The sequence below is a fragment of the Diadema setosum genome, chromosome 16 (assembly GCF_964275005.1).
Source record: "Diadema setosum chromosome 16, eeDiaSeto1, whole genome shotgun sequence".
NCBI lineage: Eukaryota > Metazoa > Echinodermata > Echinoidea > Diadematoida > Diadematidae > Diadema > Diadema setosum.
The window spans coordinates 31,480,852-31,502,442 of record NC_092700.1 but is presented as its reverse complement, the minus strand read 5'-3'; the positions used below and the strand labels follow the sequence as shown (position 1 = coordinate 31,502,442).

The 21,591-nt window shown below is 41.6% G+C and overlaps 1 protein-coding gene across 1 annotated transcript; it reads right to left on the bottom strand.

Moving 5' to 3' along the window:
• Positions 1-6,691: 6,691 nt before the first annotated feature.
• LOC140239533 (cytochrome P450 2J2-like) lies at positions 6,692-16,335 on the bottom strand. The gene is made up of 7 exons (XM_072319368.1): positions 16,301-16,335; positions 13,558-13,797; positions 10,913-11,064; positions 10,162-10,559; positions 9,060-9,305; positions 7,426-7,753; positions 6,692-6,870 (listed from the first exon to the last, which is right to left on the bottom strand). The coding sequence occupies exons 1-7, from the start codon at positions 16,303-16,305 to the stop codon at positions 6,692-6,694; spliced, it is 1,548 nt and encodes a 515-aa protein (XP_072175469.1). The 5' UTR covers positions 16,306-16,335.
• Positions 16,336-21,591: the final 5,256 nt, after the last annotated feature.

Sequence of the window (21,591 nt, the reverse complement as noted above, 5' to 3'; positions counted from 1 at the left end):
TAAACTGACCAGAAAGAATATAAATTATTAGTGGAAAAGTGAGCAAAGAAAATGGGATTCCATCGGGATTCGAACCCGAGACCTCCGGATTGCTAGACCGGTGCTCTACCGACTGAGCTATAGAAAGCCCTAGTACAGTGTTCGTCCCAGAAACCCTTAATTCTCAATGCTCGGGTGGTCAGAAGCTATATCAGTGTGTTTGTGTGTGACACACACGCACACACTTGAACCTGGCATAAACCCGAAGGATAATTCAACTTGGGGATAAATGCGAGGGATCACCGAAGTGATGCAGCTTTTTGAGTGTGTAACAAATAAAGACAGAATAAACTGACCAGAAAGAATATAAATTATTAGTGGAAAAGTGAGCAAAGAAAATGGGATTCCATCGGGATTCGAACCCGAGACCTCCGGATTGCTAGACCGGTGCTCTACCGACTGAGCTATAGAAAGCCCTAGTACAGTGTTCGTCCCAGAAACCCTTAATTCTCAATGCTCGGGTGGTCAGAAGCTATATCAGTGTGTTTGTGTGTGACACACACGCACACACTTGAACCTGGCATAAACCCGAAGGATAATTCAACTTGGGGATAAATGCGAGGGATCACCGAAGTGATGCAGCTTTTTGAGTGTGTAACAAATAAAGACAGAATAAACTGACCAGAAAGAATATAAATTATTAGTGGAAAAGTGAGCAAAGAAAATGGGATTCCATCGGGATTCGAACCCGAGACCTCCGGATTGCTAGACCGGTGCTCTACCGACTGAGCTATAGAAAGCCCTAGTACAGTGTTCGTCCCAGAAACCCTTAATTCTCAATGCTCGGGTGGTCAGAAGCTATATCAGTGTGTTTGTGTGTGACACACACGCACACACTTGAACCTGGCATAAACCCGAAGGATAATTCAACTTGGGGATAAATGCGAGGGATCACCGAAGTGATGCAGCTTTTTGAGTGTGTAACAAATAAAGACAGAATAAACTGACCAGAAAGAATATAAATTATTAGTGGAAAAGTGAGCAAAGAAAATGGGATTCCATCGGGATTCGAACCCGAGACCTCCGGATTGCTAGACCGGTGCTCTACCGACTGAGCTATAGAAAGCCCTAGTACAGTGTTCGTCCCAGAAACCCTTAATTCTCAATGCTCGGGTGGTCAGAAGCTATATCAGTGTGTTTGTGTGTGACACACACGCACACACTTGAACCTGGCATAAACCCGAAGGATAATTCAACTTGGGGATAAATGCGAGGGATCACCGAAGTGATGCAGCTTTTTGAGTGTGTAACAAATAAAGACAGAATAAACTGACCAGAAAGAATATAAATTATTAGTGGAAAAGTGAGCAAAGAAAATGGGATTCCATCGGGATTCGAACCCGAGACCTCCGGATTGCTAGACCGGTGCTCTACCGACTGAGCTATAGAAAGCCCTAGTACAGTGTTCGTCCCAGAAACCCTTAATTCTCAATGCTCGGGTGGTCAGAAGCTATATCAGTGTGTTTGTGTGTGACACACACGCACACACTTGAACCTGGCATAAACCCGAAGGATAATTCAACTTGGGGATAAATGCGAGGGATCACCGAAGTGATGCAGCTTTTTGAGTGTGTAACAAATAAAGACAGAATAAACTGACCAGAAAGAATATAAATTATTAGTGGAAAAGTGAGCAAAGAAAATGGGATTCCATCGGGATTCGAACCCGAGACCTCCGGATTGCTAGACCGGTGCTCTACCGACTGAGCTATAGAAAGCCCTAGTACAGTGTTCGTCCCAGAAACCCTTAATTCTCAATGCTCGGGTGGTCAGAAGCTATATCAGTGTGTTTGTGTGTGACACACACGCACACACTTGAACCTGGCATAAACCCGAAGGATAATTCAACTTGGGGATAAATGCGAGGGATCACCGAAGTGATGCAGCTTTTTGAGTGTGTAACAAATAAAGACAGAATAAACTGACCAGAAAGAATATAAATTATTAGTGGAAAAGTGAGCAAAGAAAATGGGATTCCATCGGGATTCGAACCCGAGACCTCCGGATTGCTAGACCGGTGCTCTACCGACTGAGCTATAGAAAGCCCTAGTACAGTGTTCGTCCCAGAAACCCTTAATTCTCAATGCTCGGGTGGTCAGAAGCTATATCAGTGTGTTTGTGTGTGACACACACGCACACACTTGAACCTGGCATAAACCCGAAGGATAATTCAACTTGGGGATAAATGCGAGGGATCACCGAAGTGATGCAGCTTTTTGGTCAGTTTATTCTGTCTTTATTTGTTACACACTCAAAAAGCTGCATCACTTCGGTGATCCCTCGCATTTATCCCCAAGTTGAATTATCCTTCGGGTTTATGCCAGGTTCAAGTGTGTGCGTGTGTGTCACACACAAACACACTGATATAGCTTCTGACCACCCGAGCATTGAGAATTAAGGGTTTCTGGGACGAACACTGTACTAGGGCTTTCTATAGCTCAGTCGGTAGAGCACCGGTCTAGCAATCCGGAGGTCTCGGGTTCGAATCCCGATGGAATCCCATTTTCTTTGCTCACTTTTCCACTAATAATTTATATTCTTTCTGGTCAGTTTATTCTGTCTTTATTTGTTACACACTCAAAAAGCTGCATCACTTCGGTGATCCCTCGCATTTATCCCCAAGTTGAATTATCCTTCGGGTTTATGCCAGGTTCAAGTGTGTGCGTGTGTGTCACACACAAACACACTGATATAGCTTCTGACCACCCGAGCATTGAGAATTAAGGGTTTCTGGGACGAACACTGTACTAGGGCTTTCTATAGCTCAGTCGGTAGAGCACCGGTCTAGCAATCCGGAGGTCTCGGGTTCGAATCCCGATGGAATCCCATTTTCTTTGCTCACTTTTCCACTAATAATTTATATTCTTTCTGGTCAGTTTATTCTGTCTTTATTTGTTACACACTCAAAAAGCTGCATCACTTCGGTGATCCCTCGCATTTATCCCCAAGTTGAATTATCCTTCGGGTTTATGCCAGGTTCAAGTGTGTGCGTGTGTGTCACACACAAACACACTGATATAGCTTCTGACCACCCGAGCATTGAGAATTAAGGGTTTCTGGGACGAACACTGTACTAGGGCTTTCTATAGCTCAGTCGGTAGAGCACCGGTCTAGCAATCCGGAGGTCTCGGGTTCGAATCCCGATGGAATCCCATTTTCTTTGCTCACTTTTCCACTAATAATTTATATTCTTTCTGGTCAGTTTATTCTGTCTTTATTTGTTACACACTCAAAAAGCTGCATCACTTCGGTGATCCCTCGCATTTATCCCCAAGTTGAATTATCCTTCGGGTTTATGCCAGGTTCAAGTGTGTGCGTGTGTGTCACACACAAACACACTGATATAGCTTCTGACCACCCGAGCATTGAGAATTAAGGGTTTCTGGGACGAACACTGTACTAGGGCTTTCTATAGCTCAGTCGGTAGAGCACCGGTCTAGCAATCCGGAGGTCTCGGGTTCGAATCCCGATGGAATCCCATTTTCTTTGCTCACTTTTCCACTAATAATTTATATTCTTTCTGGTCAGTTTATTCTGTCTTTATTTGTTACACACTCAAAAAGCTGCATCACTTCGGTGATCCCTCGCATTTATCCCCAAGTTGAATTATCCTTCGGGTTTATGCCAGGTTCAAGTGTGTGCGTGTGTGTCACACACAAACACACTGATATAGCTTCTGACCACCCGAGCATTGAGAATTAAGGGTTTCTGGGACGAACACTGTACTAGGGCTTTCTATAGCTCAGTCGGTAGAGCACCGGTCTAGCAATCCGGAGGTCTCGGGTTCGAATCCCGATGGAATCCCATTTTCTTTGCTCACTTTTCCACTAATAATTTATATTCTTTCTGGTCAGTTTATTCTGTCTTTATTTGTTACACACTCAAAAAGCTGCATCACTTCGGTGATCCCTCGCATTTATCCCCAAGTTGAATTATCCTTCGGGTTTATGCCAGGTTCAAGTGTGTGCGTGTGTGTCACACACAAACACACTGATATAGCTTCTGACCACCCGAGCATTGAGAATTAAGGGTTTCTGGGACGAACACTGTACTAGGGCTTTCTATAGCTCAGTCGGTAGAGCACCGGTCTAGCAATCCGGAGGTCTCGGGTTCGAATCCCGATGGAATCCCATTTTCTTTGCTCACTTTTCCACTAATAATTTATATTCTTTCTGGTCAGTTTATTCTGTCTTTATTTGTTACACACTCAAAAAGCTGCATCACTTCGGTGATCCCTCGCATTTATCCCCAAGTTGAATTATCCTTCGGGTTTATGCCAGGTTCAAGTGTGTGCGTGTGTGTCACACACAAACACACTGATATAGCTTCTGACCACCCGAGCATTGAGAATTAAGGGTTTCTGGGACGAACACTGTACTAGGGCTTTCTATAGCTCAGTCGGTAGAGCACCGGTCTAGCAATCCGGAGGTCTCGGGTTCGAATCCCGATGGAATCCCATTTTCTTTGCTCACTTTTCCACTAATAATTTATATTCTTTCTGGTCAGTTTATTCTGTCTTTATTTGTTACACACTCAAAAAGCTGCATCACTTCGGTGATCCCTCGCATTTATCCCCAAGTTGAATTATCCTTCGGGTTTATGCCAGGTTCAAGTGTGTGCGTGTGTGTCACACACAAACACACTGATATAGCTTCTGACCACCCGAGCATTGAGAATTAAGGGTTTCTGGGACGAACACTGTACTAGGGCTTTCTATAGCTCAGTCGGTAGAGCACCGGTCTAGCAATCCGGAGGTCTCGGGTTCGAATCCCGATGGAATCCCATTTTCTTTGCTCACTTTTCCACTAATAATTTATATTCTTTCTGGTCAGTTTATTCTGTCTTTATTTGTTACACACTCAAAAAGCTGCATCACTTCGGTGATCCCTCGCATTTATCCCCAAGTTGAATTATCCTTCGGGTTTATGCCAGGTTCAAGTGTGTGCGTGTGTGTCACACACAAACACACTGATATAGCTTCTGACCACCCGAGCATTGAGAATTAAGGGTTTCTGGGACGAACACTGTACTAGGGCTTTCTATAGCTCAGTCGGTAGAGCACCGGTCTAGCAATCCGGAGGTCTCGGGTTCGAATCCCGATGGAATCCCATTTTCTTTGCTCACTTTTCCACTAATAATTTATATTCTTTCTGGTCAGTTTATTCTGTCTTTATTTGTTACACACTCAAAAAGCTGCATCACTTCGGTGATCCCTCGCATTTATCCCCAAGTTGAATTATCCTTCGGGTTTATGCCAGGTTCAAGTGTGTGCGTGTGTGTCACACACAAACACACTGATATAGCTTCTGACCACCCGAGCATTGAGAATTAAGGGTTTCTGGGACGAACACTGTACTAGGGCTTTCTATAGCTCAGTCGGTAGAGCACCGGTCTAGCAATCCGGAGGTCTCGGGTTCGAATCCCGATGGAATCCCATTTTCTTTGCTCACTTTTCCACTAATAATTTATATTCTTTCTGGTCAGTTTATTCTGTCTTTATTTGTTACACACTCAAAAAGCTGCATCACTTCGGTGATCCCTCGCATTTATCCCCAAGTTGAATTATCCTTCGGGTTTATGCCAGGTTCAAGTGTGTGCGTGTGTGTCACACACAAACACACTGATATAGCTTCTGACCACCCGAGCATTGAGAATTAAGGGTTTCTGGGACGAACACTGTACTAGGGCTTTCTATAGCTCAGTCGGTAGAGCACCGGTCTAGCAATCCGGAGGTCTCGGGTTCGAATCCCGATGGAATCCCATTTTCTTTGCTCACTTTTCCACTAATAATTTATATTCTTTCTGGTCAGTTTATTCTGTCTTTATTTGTTACACACTCAAAAAGCTGCATCACTTCGGTGATCCCTCGCATTTATCCCCAAGTTGAATTATCCTTCGGGTTTATGCCAGGTTCAAGTGTGTGCGTGTGTGTCACACACAAACACACTGATATAGCTTCTGACCACCCGAGCATTGAGAATTAAGGGTTTCTGGGACGAACACTGTACTAGGGCTTTCTATAGCTCAGTCGGTAGAGCACCGGTCTAGCAATCCGGAGGTCTCGGGTTCGAATCCCGATGGAATCCCATTTTCTTTGCTCACTTTTCCACTAATAATTTATATTCTTTCTGGTCAGTTTATTCTGTCTTTATTTGTATATCAAGATTGCTCTATTTTGGATATCTCGGCCATTGCAAAACCAGTTTTTTGAATTCCTCTTGGAATTACATCCTCTTTCACATTTCATAAAAGGTTTCTCATTAGCGCACCAAAAAAAAAAAAAAAAAAATGCTAGAAACCTGAAGTTAGGTCTCAACCAAAACTATACAATCCCTTTAATCGCAATCGCACGAAAGATTTCAGAACAATTACCTGTCGCTGTGAAGAAACAATACAAACAACGAAGAAAGAGTAGGGCCTATATTATGTGTTTCTTTCTCATTACACATATCAGAGTACTTTCTGTTGTACACACAAGAGTAAACGACTCGATACAAATGTCTTTGGTTTTGCTAGACGTCGTGAAGCGATCGCAGTCGTTGTTGTTCCTGTCGTTGCGGCAGTCTCCCTTCAGAGTTCACGATTTCCTGCTTAGATTCTCGCATATCGATCACAAATCGATATCAACGACAGCCAACGATGCTTCATGTAACTAACGCACTTGAGCGATCAACTTGAACGGGTTCGGTACCAGAGCTCCGACGCAGTGATCGTAACTGTAATCGGCTGGTGTGTCGTCTGGCATTCTGAACTTGAAGCGCTGAAGGAGAGAGGTAGCAAAGAGGAAAAACTCCATCCGGGCCAGTTGCTCTCCAAGGCAAACTCGTCGCCCTGGAAACAAGGAAAAAAAAAAAAAAACAACATCATCAAGAAGATGCCTATAGTAGAGGAAACTGACCTTGCAGTACTCAGTGCGTGTGTGTGTGTGTGTGTGCACGTGCGTGTTTTATGATGCTGAGCTTGTTTCTAAAAGCTTGACACCCATCAATTCTTAGTGCAACAACCTCACTGGTGTATTCATATCTTAGCATTACCGGTTGAAAGAAGTTGAAAAGATGTTGTTGTAATAATAATGATAACAAGCAAAGCAATAACTGTAATATCAACAATAACATCATAATTATTTTTTTTTTCTTCTTATTGTGATTAAAAGCGTTATTATTGATATTGTCATTATTTCTATCATCATAATTACAATTGTTATTGTAGTTGTTGTTATAATTATCAGAAAACACCTGCATTGTTCTTATTCTGCACTTTGCCGCTTATCAACCACCTCATTAACTGACTCGAATAGTCATGTGTAGGCCCTATACCATGTACAGGGTATACCAGTCACAGATGATGGGACATGCATACGATCGATATGAGACCGCGGACTTATACCTCCTCCGAATACCGTGAGGGCCTCGTTCTTGACGAGTGTTTTCCCATCATTTGACAGAAAGTGCTCGGGGTTGAACTCCTCCGGGTCGTCCCAGAGTGTGGGGTCGTGGTGAATAGCCAGAATGTTGATCAGGAGCTCCGTCTCGCTCGGGATTGTGTAGCCCCTGATCTGAATGGGCTTGTCGTTCACGTGGGGCACACCGGTCGGTAAGACGGGGCGGCAGCGAAAGACTTCTAGCAGCGTCGCGTCTGTGAAAGGCATATCCTGTCTGTCCGATGTACGAGGTGCCCTCTCTCGTCCAATGACGCGATCAATTTCTTCTATCACCTACAATAAATATTACCAGTGGCATCAACAAGAAAGGTGTGGGTGCCGAAGTCATATTTCGGGCAAAACCTTGTTTAACCGCCCGCCTGACAGTTTTGATGATTTTACTGTATATCGCGGATGATGAATCCGAATCCAACACTTACATCCTTGAGGATTTTGAAGTATTCAAGGTTTTGGATAACCATTTTGGCGACCATCTAGAAGATTTCAAAACCTTACTTAGGGACGCAAGAGTTGCATCAACTAGATTTGTATTCAGCACTCTCGAAACAGGGTAAACCGTGAGTTCATTTTCAAATTATTCTCCATTTAAGGAAATATGTATTTACATTAAAATGTTTATTTTTGGCAGCCATCTTGAATATGTAAAAACCCTCAGCGATGCAACAGTTGCCTCATACAGATTCAGATTCAGCATCCTCGAAAAATCTTGCAATCATCAAATTTTTCATAATTCATAAGAAAAGGTATGGACATTCAATTTTTGGCGGCCATCTTGAATACCTCAAAATCCTTAAGAATGCAAAAGTTGGATCATCCAGATTCGGATTCGCCATCCTTTAAATAGGATATAACTTCACTTTTGTTTCCATTTTTCCCAATTCATAAGAAAAAATATAGGAATTTCAGATTTTTGAGGCCATTCTGGAGGCCATTTATTTCGAAGGTGCTGAATCCTAGTATGCATGATGCATATTAGGATTCAGCACCTTCGAAATAAGTAAAACCATATATAAAAAAAAAAGAAAAAAAGAAAAAAAAAGTTACGGTACACTTAAAAGCAATGCTCAGTCTCTGGCACCCACACAACCGATCAATTAAAATGAATATTATATTATTGCTTTGTACTTAAGATTTACCGCGGATTTCGGCTCATTTTCTACAACGTTGTAATCTCTGTAACGTTTTATTGCCGGCCTATTCCGCTTGGAAAGTTTTACGCCCTCACAGACTAAAAGACTGCTTCGGCTTTGCAATGACAACGGTAAAAGCCTCATTTATACCTATTAGCCACGAAAATAAGGTAAACCATTCCAACGTATATACCTTGCTTACATTTTGCCATTGTTTTATTTCTCTACAACTCCTTGAAGAAATCTGTCATCCCAAGAACTCTGAAGAAAAAGTAGGGCCTATCCCTACTTTCTTGATCCCCGCAGTGTTGATATACATACCATATTGTATACTTTAGCATGATTTATTCATCTTTTTTTTTCACTCTATTCTAAGCTCTAAACGCGTTACCAACGCATTAGTTTTCTCTATGAACATAAAGTTTTCAAATTGTTTGCCCTTATATTACCCTCTGCTGGATGTCAGGTTTTCCCGCCATGAAGAGAAGAAACCAGAGAAGTGAAGACGATGTCGTCTCAGTGCCCGCCAGAAAGAGGTCGAAGACGCACGCCCACAGTTGGTCGTCGTTGAGGTAGACGTTCTCGTCCGCCGACTTCTCCCGGTGCATCTCGGCCAGGTACGTGTCGATGACGTCACGTATGTCGGCGGGGTCAAAGGTCGAGCGATGCTCGCTGAGCTCCTTGTTGATGAAACTCTGGCTTTGTCAAGTATGATATATCATGTAGACAATGAAGACTTCGAATTTGTTGGTGTGTATTAGTGTTTGTGTGTGATACACTTAAAGAGAGAAACATTGAATACGTTTCGTAGCATCGTCTTGTACATGGAGCGGCAAGAAAATGGTAACGTTGAGCCTCAGTAATGAGTCCTGGATATCGTTTATGTCTCATTGACCTCCCGATTCGATAATCAAGCTCTGTATCTCTTAGAAAAGGATGCATTAGATTGGAAACATGGCAGGACATTCGGTAGGTAAAGAAGTGATTTTTGTTTTTGTTTCCATGTACTAGTATACAACATTTCTCATGACTCTAAAGATGTCATAAAATGACGTAATTACTGTCATATGATCGTCGTTATCTTAAACCCTAGCTTAGCCATGAACCAATCAACATGGGACAATAGCGTCATTGTGGGTAAAAAAACGTCTTGTCCGAATTCGAAATCCGGTTTTCCTCCTGATCGAAAGCCGAGAGTGTTCTCTTTATAGCGAGTTCAATCCCCCCCCCCCCCTTACCACCTCCGCCATGCCCGCTCCCAGCATCCCGGTAGCCTTTTGCCAAAAGCCCTCTCGCTTTATGGTGGTGAGCGAATGGGGGCGAACGAAGCGAGCTCAGCTGAGTTGGACAGCGCTCGGCTGGGGTCGCTTCGTTCGCCCGTTAGCCATCACACAGCGGGATGGCCGTTGGCAAAAGGCTACCAGTAATGACCAGGATGGCTGATGCCTGTTCATTCTGAAAGACGTGGCGAGGAAGGACGTTCCAGTACAAAGTCGTACTATAAAGCCCATCTCTTCAGTTCTGAGGACGCATGATACATCTAATACCCACCTGTATTCCCCTCATGTTCTTCACTGCCGCGCTGCACAACCGCGTGTTCAAGAGGAAGGGGAATATGAGGGCCAGGTTCCGAAGGATCACGTTGTTCCTGGCAGCCCCCGTCGTAAGGATCCTGATCCTCGAGATTAAGTCCTGGAAAACAGGGTCGCCGTAGTCGAATCTGCGACCGAAGGTGATGGCGCAGATGATGTTGGAGACGGCGGCGTTCAGCAGCGCGACGGCGTTGAACGGTTCGCCGGCGAGCTCTGCGACGGCTTCGCGCAGCATGCGGGTCTCCTCCACAATACGTTCCTCAATGCCGCGCTTGCCCATGCCGAAGTTACGGAGAGCCGAGAGGCTGAACCGCCGGATCTCCTGCCATGGTTTACCCTCGCTGAATATGATGCCACCTATTATAGAGATGACGACGGAATGAATTGAAGAGTGAGAAGGGGCTTTGTTTATGATTAACATGATTCGTTGCTGAGTAATTCTGGAAAGGGCAGATGCGACGACGAGACATGAACATTATAATCTGCAACAATAAGCGAAAATTTTACAATATCCCAAGTTTGCCACGTTAAAATAAAAGTTTTGGAATAATCAGATCATCGTCTTGCCACTGATATTGTGTATTACATGCACTACAATGGGTCTCTTCAAATCTTGACATCACGTCAGGGTCAGCGCTACAATTTTATGATCGTGTTGGCTTTAACGGGAAAATGAAAGCGTTTGATATGATTGTGTGATGTTCCTGTACCTTTGTAAGCCATCGTCGTGGAAAAATAGGGCGGGATACTTCGACCGGAAGTTACCTCTGCCTGTTTGACGATCAAGTCCTTCACCAAGCTAGGGCTACCGATAAGCATTAGCAACCTTTTCCCAACTCGGATGGAAGCCAGATCACCGTATCTTGCATGGGGTGATAAATCATTTTTTTACGGTAAACATATACTGAGGAGACGCGGGCAATATACTTCAATATTTCCCCTCATCGTTTCTTTATTTTCACTTTCAGCAAAAAGGTGGTCATAATCATGGTAATGAAAGACAGGCCTGACGGCCTGATCGGACTCTCGTTGTTGGTGAGATAAGAAAATATTGCCCTCCTCCGGAAATGATGTATATACTGTTCTCGTAGCTCTTGCAGCATTTCCAGTAAATTCTCCCGGTAATTTTAAAGATAATATAAAGTTTTGGTATTACCTCAAAAGTTTCCCTGAATTTCCTTGTCTTAGTTTGTGTTTCAGGTTAAAGTACCTTTCATATAACTAACACTGTGAGACTTACTCGCCCCAAAGTGCTCTCATGTCTTAGTAATCATGCAAGAATGGTTTCGTACCAGAGCCGCCGCCGTACGGCGGCGAGGTAGTACACGTATTGTACGAAACCATTATTGCATGATAACTGCGACCAGCAGCGTGCAGCCCCATACGCATACTGAGTAGCTAACTGCGACCAGCAGCCCCATACGCATAGCTAAATGGGGCTTCGCATTGTAGCTTACAGGATCATGACAGATTTAGTATCGCGGGTAAATATCAACTTAAAATCCAAAAAAATTCTTCAATTTGAAGACTTATCAATTAAGTTGAAGTCTTGAAAACAGGCGTAGGGCAACGTTTGGTTCTGCCAAATAGTCCCTTTCTGTTCGAATTGATGACTGAATGTGACTCGGTCGAGAGGACCTTGGGAGAGCTACACTAAATTGACGGCCAGCGCATGCGCACACAAACATCTTATCCGTTCGTGGATTTGAAATTTGTTCGCATGTGATGTAGTCCATGGGCCAAGAGCCGAAAAATGGGTTGTTGGTACCACCCGAGGTGGCAAAACCTTTTTGGTGTCATTTTGTTTGTCGGACATAGATACGCTTATCAAGCTATGATAGCATTTCCAAATGAGTAGCTTAGTCATAATAAATGAATTTTTAACCAATTTGGTCTCGTTTTTATATCCCTATACTTCTGGATCGAAACTAACCGCTATACAAATACGAGCACTGCCTTCTGTATGTTCACAGGTGTTCTGTTGTAAACGCGGTGCGCTTAGTCTTTATTCAAGGCAGCGAAGGGAATATCCAAAGGGTTATGATGTCCCCAGCTGTCACGCGGTGCGCTTAGTCTTTATCTAGAACAATGTACCGTTATCATATCTAAAGTTCCTAATAAAAGAGTTTATCTATACTGTTTTTATACCACCCTCTCAACAAATGCATCAGTTTTAAACAAAAAATCACTCTGTTCATTTACAACATTATTAATTATAATGTATTGTAGTGTACCGGTACATTGTTTTTGCATAATCTTTCATTGTTGGATGGAAATAAAGCGACATTGGCGTGGTATTAGCGTTTTCAACGTAGCGTTTTCACCGGAAAATGATAAATAATTGAAAAATACGCTAAAATTCACGAGAAATTGCTTTTTTGTGGTTGTTGTTTTTAGATAAAGGGATATACACTGTATCATAAGCTTTGGATATTCCCTTCGCCTTCTTGAATATTAGACTAAGCGCTGTGGACATCATAACCCTTGGATATTCCCTTCGCTGCCTTGAATAAAGACTAAGCGCACCGCGTTTACAACAGAACACCTGTGAACATACAGAAGACAGTGCTCTTCTTTGTATAGCGGTTGGTCTCGATTCAGAACTACAGGGATATAACAACGAAACCAAATTGGTTTAAAATTCATTTACTATGACTAAGCTACTCATTTGGAAATGCTATCATAGCTTGATAAGCATATCTATGCCCGACAAACAAAATAACACCAAAAAGGTATTGCCACCTCAGATGATACCAATATCTGGCCTGGCCCATGGACTAATGTGTGCGTATGCGCTGGCCGTAGTAATCAGTGTATGTAGCTCTCCCAAGGTCCTCTCGACAGAGTCACATTCAGTCATCAATTCGAACAGAAAGGGACTATTGGCGGAACCAAACGTTGCCCGAAGCCTGTTTTCAAGACTTCAACTTAATTGGTAAGTCTTCAAATTGAAGAATTTTTTGGATTTTAAGTTGATATTTACCCGCGATACTACATCTGTCATGATCCTGAAAGCTACAATGCGAAGCCCCATTACGCTATGCGTATGGGCTGCTGGTTGCAGTTAATCGCATGATTACTAAGAAATGAGAGCACTTTGGGGCGAGTAAGTCTCACAGTGTTAGTTATTTGAAAGGTACTTTAACCTGAAACACGGAAATTCAGGGAAACTTTTGAGGTACCAAAGCTTTTATCTTTAAATGTTGCCTACGGTAAATTAAGCCAAGCAAACTATATCAACTATAAGCCAAGCTAAACTATATCGTTTAATGTAGTTATTAACTTTTAATTGATGTTTTCATTTTATAGTAGTTTCCATTCTCCACTCTTTGGTTTCAACAAAGATAAGACATACCTTCTGGTGATCATTACAAGGCGTCCGAATCTATTCTTGCTCGGGAACAGCGTCATCAGCGAATCGAGTGGATAAGGTATGGCCGGTGGTCCGGGAGGCAGGTTGGAATACGACTTCCGGTTTGACCTCAGGAACCAGAAGATCGCCAGGCAGATGGTCATGGCGGTCACGAGATTGACAACGCCGACGTATTGGATCAAATTCAGCGGCATCGCCGACATATCGATGACTTGATCGGAACGGTGATTGGTGGGAAAGAAATTCATTATTGCAAATATGTGTGACGCAAGGAGTTACAACATCAAATGGACAACTTCCCTTGTCCTTCGAGGTTGGAACATCATATTATAATTGTTTCTGCAAACGATTCTTTAAACGCCTTGTATTACTAGAAAGTGCATTTGTCTGGGTTCCCATGGATGATTCCGTTTTCGAACCAGCGCGGCGGCTAGAAGCAGGAGCATGTGGTTTGCAGAATGTAGTATAATTTTCCTGTAAAGTCTTAAAACAGAAGAAAAGGGATTTACTATGCAATGATTATATAAATACACTGGCAATGATATTCGCCGTATATCATATGCAGAATAGAAAAAAAAAATATGCCCATCGAAAAAAATGTATAACGACATCCATTACTTGTTGTTCATTCATAAAACAAATAATGGACATCAGCACAAAAACAGTCACATGACCGAGACTTGTCTTTTGCGGTGGTCATTGAATCGTATGCTTAACAACGTCAAAACTTAAACATAGCTTTCCAAATGCTGTATAGATAGTTATCTTTGAGAAATTATCGCCGCTTTGTTGATTTAGTTTCTCCGCGTACATTTTGAGATATCTATAAATGCTTGTCTTCAGCGAGATAAACGTTCACATTCCAGGTAGTTCTCGAGATGAAATGGTCATCTTCTATAAATGCGATAGCCAATGTAATAATTACGGCCTACCGATCGAGATACCCTTACCATGCTTACAGAACGTCCCTACTTTTCAAACATTTGAACACAGAGCCTTGATAACAACACGAGAGAAACGACCTTATACATATATCAGTGATTATAGCGAGAGTGCGTGTATTATAGTCGAATACTACTAGGCCCACAATATCATGTACTCACTTTAGCTGAGACGAAGACTGCCTTAAAAGCTGAAACATCTAGGCTGCAATATGGGCTTTGGGAATAGTGCCAATAATGATCTCACAGAATCACTCGAGGCACTGCAGAAAGTATAGCGGAACCCGGCGCAGGTCATGCTATTAACCCTTTGTATGCTTAGAGTATCGACTGGCACAGAAACCCCACAGCATTGTACACACTGTCCAAAGTCTCTGGTATAGAAAGGATTATGAAGCGTTATGGATTATCTAGCTCGTGGGATTCAGGTTCAGAGTTTATTTTCCTGTCCATATTAGGGACTGTTTTGGCTCTATTATGTGTGTGAGTATGTATAAAATGAATGATTGATACTATTCTCCCAGTCCATATATGCACGTGTGCATCCGTATAGCCATGAAGCGCCCAATCACGCATGCGACTTACAGTGAAGTTTGAACCTGCGTTCACACGCGGCCATAAATCTTTCCAAAAGTTATGATTGTCATTGCTCTTAGAGGGATTTAAAAGAGAGATCCGTTTTTTGTTTAATTTCATTTATTTCCACAACTTGCACATCTTGAGATAAAAGAATACACCATGAAATCAAAATCTCTCTAATATTCTTGATTTTCCGTTCGCATAAATCGTGTCAAAACTATAAGCACTGGGATCGCGGAACTATTATGACGCAGAGCTTTCATATTGCACAAATAATATGAAATAAAATGCAATTAGTTTTGAATTTAGGGGAGCTACACCAGCGACATCAGGATAGGAGATGATGATCAATAAACTGAGCGATTTGAGCGATGATCACTCTCGTTTGTTTGTTTTTTTATGTACATGTATTGTGAGCAAGAACTGATTTCTTCCAACCAGACTGAGTAAATGTTATTTGCAAAGACACCTGCTCAGACCACAAATGGTAAGATAATGAGCGTCCATACGGTGGTATACTGACACGCCTCTACTGGAGCAACACCGCATGACTGACAAGTCAGACATCGGGTATATAACAATGGAAGCCATAGATCTTATTCCAAATATGACAGGAAAACAAATCCTGCTGGTATATTAAAAAAAAAAAGAGTAATTTCTTGTACCAACGGGCGCATGAAATTAGTGGCACACTGAAACTTCCCCAATATTCTTGCCATCACCGCAAGAGTTGACATCAAAACAGCTTTCTAAAAAAAATGGAGCCCTGATGTCTCAGTGATGAAAAGGAGCAAATATAGAGGTAGGCCTAGATTTGATTCTTTTATGATGCTTATAGATTATATAAAGACCTGCAGCGCTCACACTTATGATAATACAACAACTTTTACGCACGCTAATATTCACAAACATAAGCAGACACGCGAGGATAGTTAATTCATGCAAAGACGTTTTCCCTGCCAGACATGTGTCAGACAGACATGATTGTGTGACGATGTTATCATTCTCTAACGATGAAAAAAAAAATCGCTCAATTCTTCTTCTCTTAAAAATGACAAAACAACAGTTTACTTATTCATTAATGGTGGACAGTCTCGTACCCTATATAGTCATCAAGGACCACAGAAATACTACAGATTATTAATTGCTGACGTATACCATCATAGGCTAAGGTTTGATACAATGAAGATGCAATTTGTACTTACAACATGAGAACTGTTCTAGCTATGCTCTGATTGACACCCAGAGGTACCCATGTATATACGCGAGTTTTATCTCTCAACAAAATGCACAAACCCAGCTGAACAAGAGGACGAGAATATACATAAATTATTCTACCTCTCTGAAATGTTGGTTCAATGTCTCATCACCATAGATAGTAATGATGTATCTTTTTTTTCAGGCTATGGTTGTTATTATGAACAGTTATCGAATGTTCGTCACACAGGGCGTCATTGCATCGTGCTAAAGCATTTCTGCTTTGCCTTGAACAACTTTGAACTGGAGTAAGACGCTTACTCTTGAGTCATATTTGTTAAGGAACACTACAAGTATTAGGTTTACCAATGACCTGGTTTTCAAACTTTGAAAATCTTTCGTATCATTTTGTTTTGTGCCAGTCATACGAGCAAACACAATGGAACCGTGGGAATGAGTTTGCCGGAGCATGACGTGATCAAAGGTCACGCAAACTTTTAAGGGAGGGTGTTGATATAGGAACAGTGCTAAAAAAATCTTCGGTATATAAACAAGTAAGCCGACAGGAGGAATTAGGTAGCATGGTAGTTCAGTAATTAATTGTCAACTTGTCAGCAATAACAATATGAATAAAGAAACATACAGCAGCAACAACAAAAACAAACAAGCAAACAAGCACATAATCAGACAGAAAGAATGAATGAATTAGAAACTTTAGTGCCAACGCACATTCTGCAATGTGCTACCAAACTAATGGTTTCTCCAAGTCATAAGTTATGATTTTATCATGTTTATGTTGCAAACTGCAGTTGATATGCAGGGGCGGCGAAACGTTTTTCAGGGTTGCTGCAGGGGGCTGAGGACGGGAGGGGGATCCAATGGTAATGAATTTACAACGAGTTTCTTATCATACAAATTATCATGTTATCGTCTTGTCACCATGATGCTATCATATCTTACCACAATTGTTTGTACGTCCAATACCAAGACACTGAAGACAATTTACAACTCCAGGTATAAAATCGCCTAGATCTATTTGCTATGGGGGTTGTCGTGTGCATATTCAACCCACTGGGAATATCATTCTAGCCATAATGTTTGCTAGAACAATATGAGAATAAATGGGGGAAATGTGGTAGCAAATACATTATAAAGGCAAATAGCACATTTCCATGAGGATATATCCAAAGTTCGCGCACACTTTCGGCAGAAAACTATTGACTGATTCTGTGACGCGCTATGTGTATTTTTGGCATGGGCGCAGCCATAGTGGGTGTATCAGCCGACCCCCTCCGCACTCCCCCACCCCTCTCCCTACATTAGCACGCGCGCAGAATGAAAAACTGCTTTAGCCAATAGGCGTCTCGTACTGAGTGCGCGAATGCTTGCTTAGTGCGCGAACCTTTGTTACAAGTGCGTGATAAACATGTTGCCCCGGGGTGGGGGAGAGCAGTGGGGGGGGGGGGGGGGGGGTCGGCTGATACACCCACTATGGCTGCGCCCTGGGCCGTAAAATGTCTGCTGCCCTCAACGAACCCGAATCGGTCAATACGCTCTATCAAACACATGAAGTCACGTGATGACTTTAGCCTCATCTTTTGTTGCTGGCTTGATGAAAAAGACAAAAAACAAAGAAACAAACAACTACATGAAAGCGACAGTCTAATCCTATCGATTTCTGATATCTTTGGCAGAAACGGAATGTCATAGAACACGTAGAACGAAGAGGCGGCAGACAACCAAGATATTAATTGAAAATTGTTTAGGAATGATCACTGATGAATCATGCTCTCACAAACAGCAACTGCGCCTCCAGTGTCTTGTCAGGAGGAGGGGCAAGGTTTTGTTTGGGGTGACCAAACATTTATGCTCCGCTATTTGCTGTCTGGCTCTATGATTTGTATGCCTATAACGCTATACCCCGAAGAGGTACGTGACAAAAAAAGTATGGAAAAAGACAAATCTTTTGGATGATGTGACCACAATCTCATTCAAGTTGATCCCTATATACACAGGCTGTGCCGCGACTGCATTACTCAATGACTAAAATAGGCTCCCCTGGTATTCAAACAAAATGTTTATGGGCCTAAGTATACAATTAGAAATCAATCTGACCATGACTGGGGAGTGATGTGATTAGCAAGACGCTATTTTTTCCTCCTTCTCCTTCGTAACTTTACAAACAGCTTTATGAAACACCCCCAGGACCTACTCATTCTCGACGTTCCGGTAAATGGTCTTACCACCCTCCGGAAAATGAATGGTAGGTGGACATGGTAGGCTGTAATACACTCAGGAGCGATCCGAGGAACTTGGGTTCCAGAGGAAAAAACAAACAAACCCAGCAGCAGCAGCAGCAACAACAACAACAACAACAACAACAACAACAACAACAAAAACATCATCAACAACATCAACAACAACAACAACAACAACAACAACAACAACAACAACAACAACAACAACAACAACGTTTCCCCACCATGGAAACCTGCAAAGGATAATGTGATGGAAACCAAAGTCGACAAGTCACGAAATGATATGAATCATTGCAATGAATCCATCATCGCCACTCTATCGCACACAACTTTAAGATGTCCACAGAGTCAAATGCAAGAATCATAAAATTAAAGCTTTTCTCACACATTTAATCGTTTATAACGCATGAAAACGATATTTATTTCCTACCAAAAATATCTGACGCTTTTTCAGCTTGCGCGCTTTACTTTTAAGAAATCATAAAAATGCAATAACAATAGGCCTAGAACAGGTTTGCCTCATCGGTACTCCATTGTGTTCAAATACTATCCTTCAGCAACAGATACAGAAAAATAGAGACAAGAACGCATAAAATCAACAGCAATAAATTATGATAAATGTCCAGATCCATTAGATCCAGAAAACTTAGTGCAAATTCCACAATGAATCAATATCATACATTATGCATAGTGTATCTCCATCCTAAACATTGCTCCCATTCATGTCTGCAGCATTTTCTGGAGAAAAATGATAACAATGTTCATCGCTTCCATTGCAAATTACATGATCGGATGTGCCGAGAACGATGCAACTTAAGGTCCCTTCTTACATCTTACGCCGTAGAATCGCCTACTCTTAAAACAGAATTCACTTAGTTTCGTAACGGCCGCCTTCATGAATCCATTCCCGCTGGACTAATCCTTGTCAATGAAAATAACCTAGCTCCATAGCTCAAATATTTATGGAGCGCCAAACGCCAACATCATCACATACAAATTTCATTTGGCTCGACAGTTATGACGTAATAAACTGACTATATGCTAAAATTTCAGCCTGAACTTGAGACGCGGAAGCACACTTTGCCCTAGACTTCATTATTGTACCAGTCTCTAAGTTTTCACAGTCTCTGGTCATTAGAGTGCAGATATCAATCTTCTTCTAGGCCCTAACTTGCTAAGCTGTTAAAATGCCCCTACAATATAGGCGTAGATATTGACCTCTATTGATGCCTTTTTGGTGTTTGCATAGCCATATCACTAGATACTTCATGAACATAATTATGCATCATATACTATTTGTTGCTACGTCAAAAATGTGTCAAAAATATTAGCATGAAAAATAGCACGTGATGCTAAATAGGGTCATTCCATGGGGTTGGGTCTGCTCTAGATTTTCATGTTGTGCAGGGAATAAAAGTCATATCCTGAAAATTTTATCAAATAATTGCTTGTGGTTTGTGGTTATTCTTGGAGAGAGATGTGTGAAGAATTATTTGATGAATAAAAAACAAGCCTGTGTACAAATTTATTTTGTCTGTGACTGTTTCATTGTTGATGTCTCATGGTTGTTGTTTTTTCGTGGTACCAGTTGTGACAAAAATATATGCCATTTTCATGGCAATCTAATACAGAAATACACAACCTTTCAGCATTATGCCTATCATAATTAAGAGAGGCAAGGTGACTTCTACAAAGACTATAAGGCACATAAACATGTGTCACAAAATAAGAACACCAGAGCATCTTGAAGCAACCTCATACCGATGTTACAAACGAAGTCCGCGGCGATTTTTGTTGTAACATCGGTATTGCATGGTTTTACATACACTTATAATCATAATATGATCAGAAACTTGATTTCTATAATTAGACTCATATTTTAGGAGTATTATTGTCCAAAAATCAGCATCAAAATCCTCCAAATAAAAGAAAAAACACAGAACATATTACCGTACTTCCGTCCGAAGTCCGGCCTCTTCGTGTAACATCGGATAAGAAATCGCATCTCGCGACAAAAAGAAGAGCTACTAATTGTACAGTCTAATATGTCGAAATATTGGGTCCCGTGAGATTTTCGTGCCAAAATTGATTTTTTTAGCTAACTTGGTCAATTTGGGGGTGCGTGCTGAATCCAAAAAACTTTGGTTCCATTTTTTCCGACCACGTCTTCAGTCGCCATTTTGAATTTCAAAATGGCCGCCATAGCAAACCATATTTTGCCCCAATTCTCATGATGTTAGCATCATAGAAGGTTCAGATTTGATGCAAAAAGCATGTTTGTGATGTCAGACATTCTGATACACCATTTTCTAATATTGTACATAGCTTTGATACAATTTTTAGGCAGCCATCTTGAAATTCAAAATGGCCGCCATAGCTAAAATACATTTTTACCCATATCTCAAGTTGTAGGCATTTTGTAGAGTATAGACTTGGGGCAAAAAGCATGCATTGATGTCAGTCATGCTAATATATACATTCTTTTATTTAATGATGGATCATTTTCCTTAGCGGCCATCTTGAATTTCAAAATGGCTACCATAACAAATGTAATTGGACCGGTATCTCACATTGTATGCATTGTGTAAGGTTTTAATTTGGGGCAGAGAGCATGCATATGTTGTCAGACATTCTGAAACATCTTTTTCTGAAACAATGGTTCATTTTGATATCAAAGGTGGCCATTTTGAAATTCAAAATGGCCGCCATAACTGAATGTATATTTTGACCCATATCTCATGTTGTACGCAATACAGACAGTTCATATTTCGGGCATAAACCGGGCTCATGATGTTAAAAATGCAGATGCACTTTTCCCCTCCCTAAAATTGCAGATCACATTAAGGCTGCCTTCTTAAAATTCAAAATGACTGCTTTTCAGCTAATATCTCTGGTTACAAGCAACCTTTAAACATATCAGTGTTTATGATGGCGCACAGTGTACATTTCTTTAAACACACACACACATAGGGCCTATACATTCTGTAATATTGGATTATTTGTATTGGTCGCCACTCTTGAAATTCAAGAAGTATTTTGAC

Bases quoted from the DNA above. Each gene is read 5' to 3' on its own strand.
- LOC140239533 (XM_072319368.1), bottom strand. The intron at 10,560-10,912 runs GTACAGGAACAT...TCTCTATAATAG, and splicing joins CACGACGATGGCTTACAAAG to GTGGCATCATATTCAGCGAG. The intron at 6,871-7,425 runs GTATAAGTCCGC...CCTTGTTTCCAG, and splicing joins CCTCACGGTATTCGGAGGAG to GGCGACGAGTTTGCCTTGGA.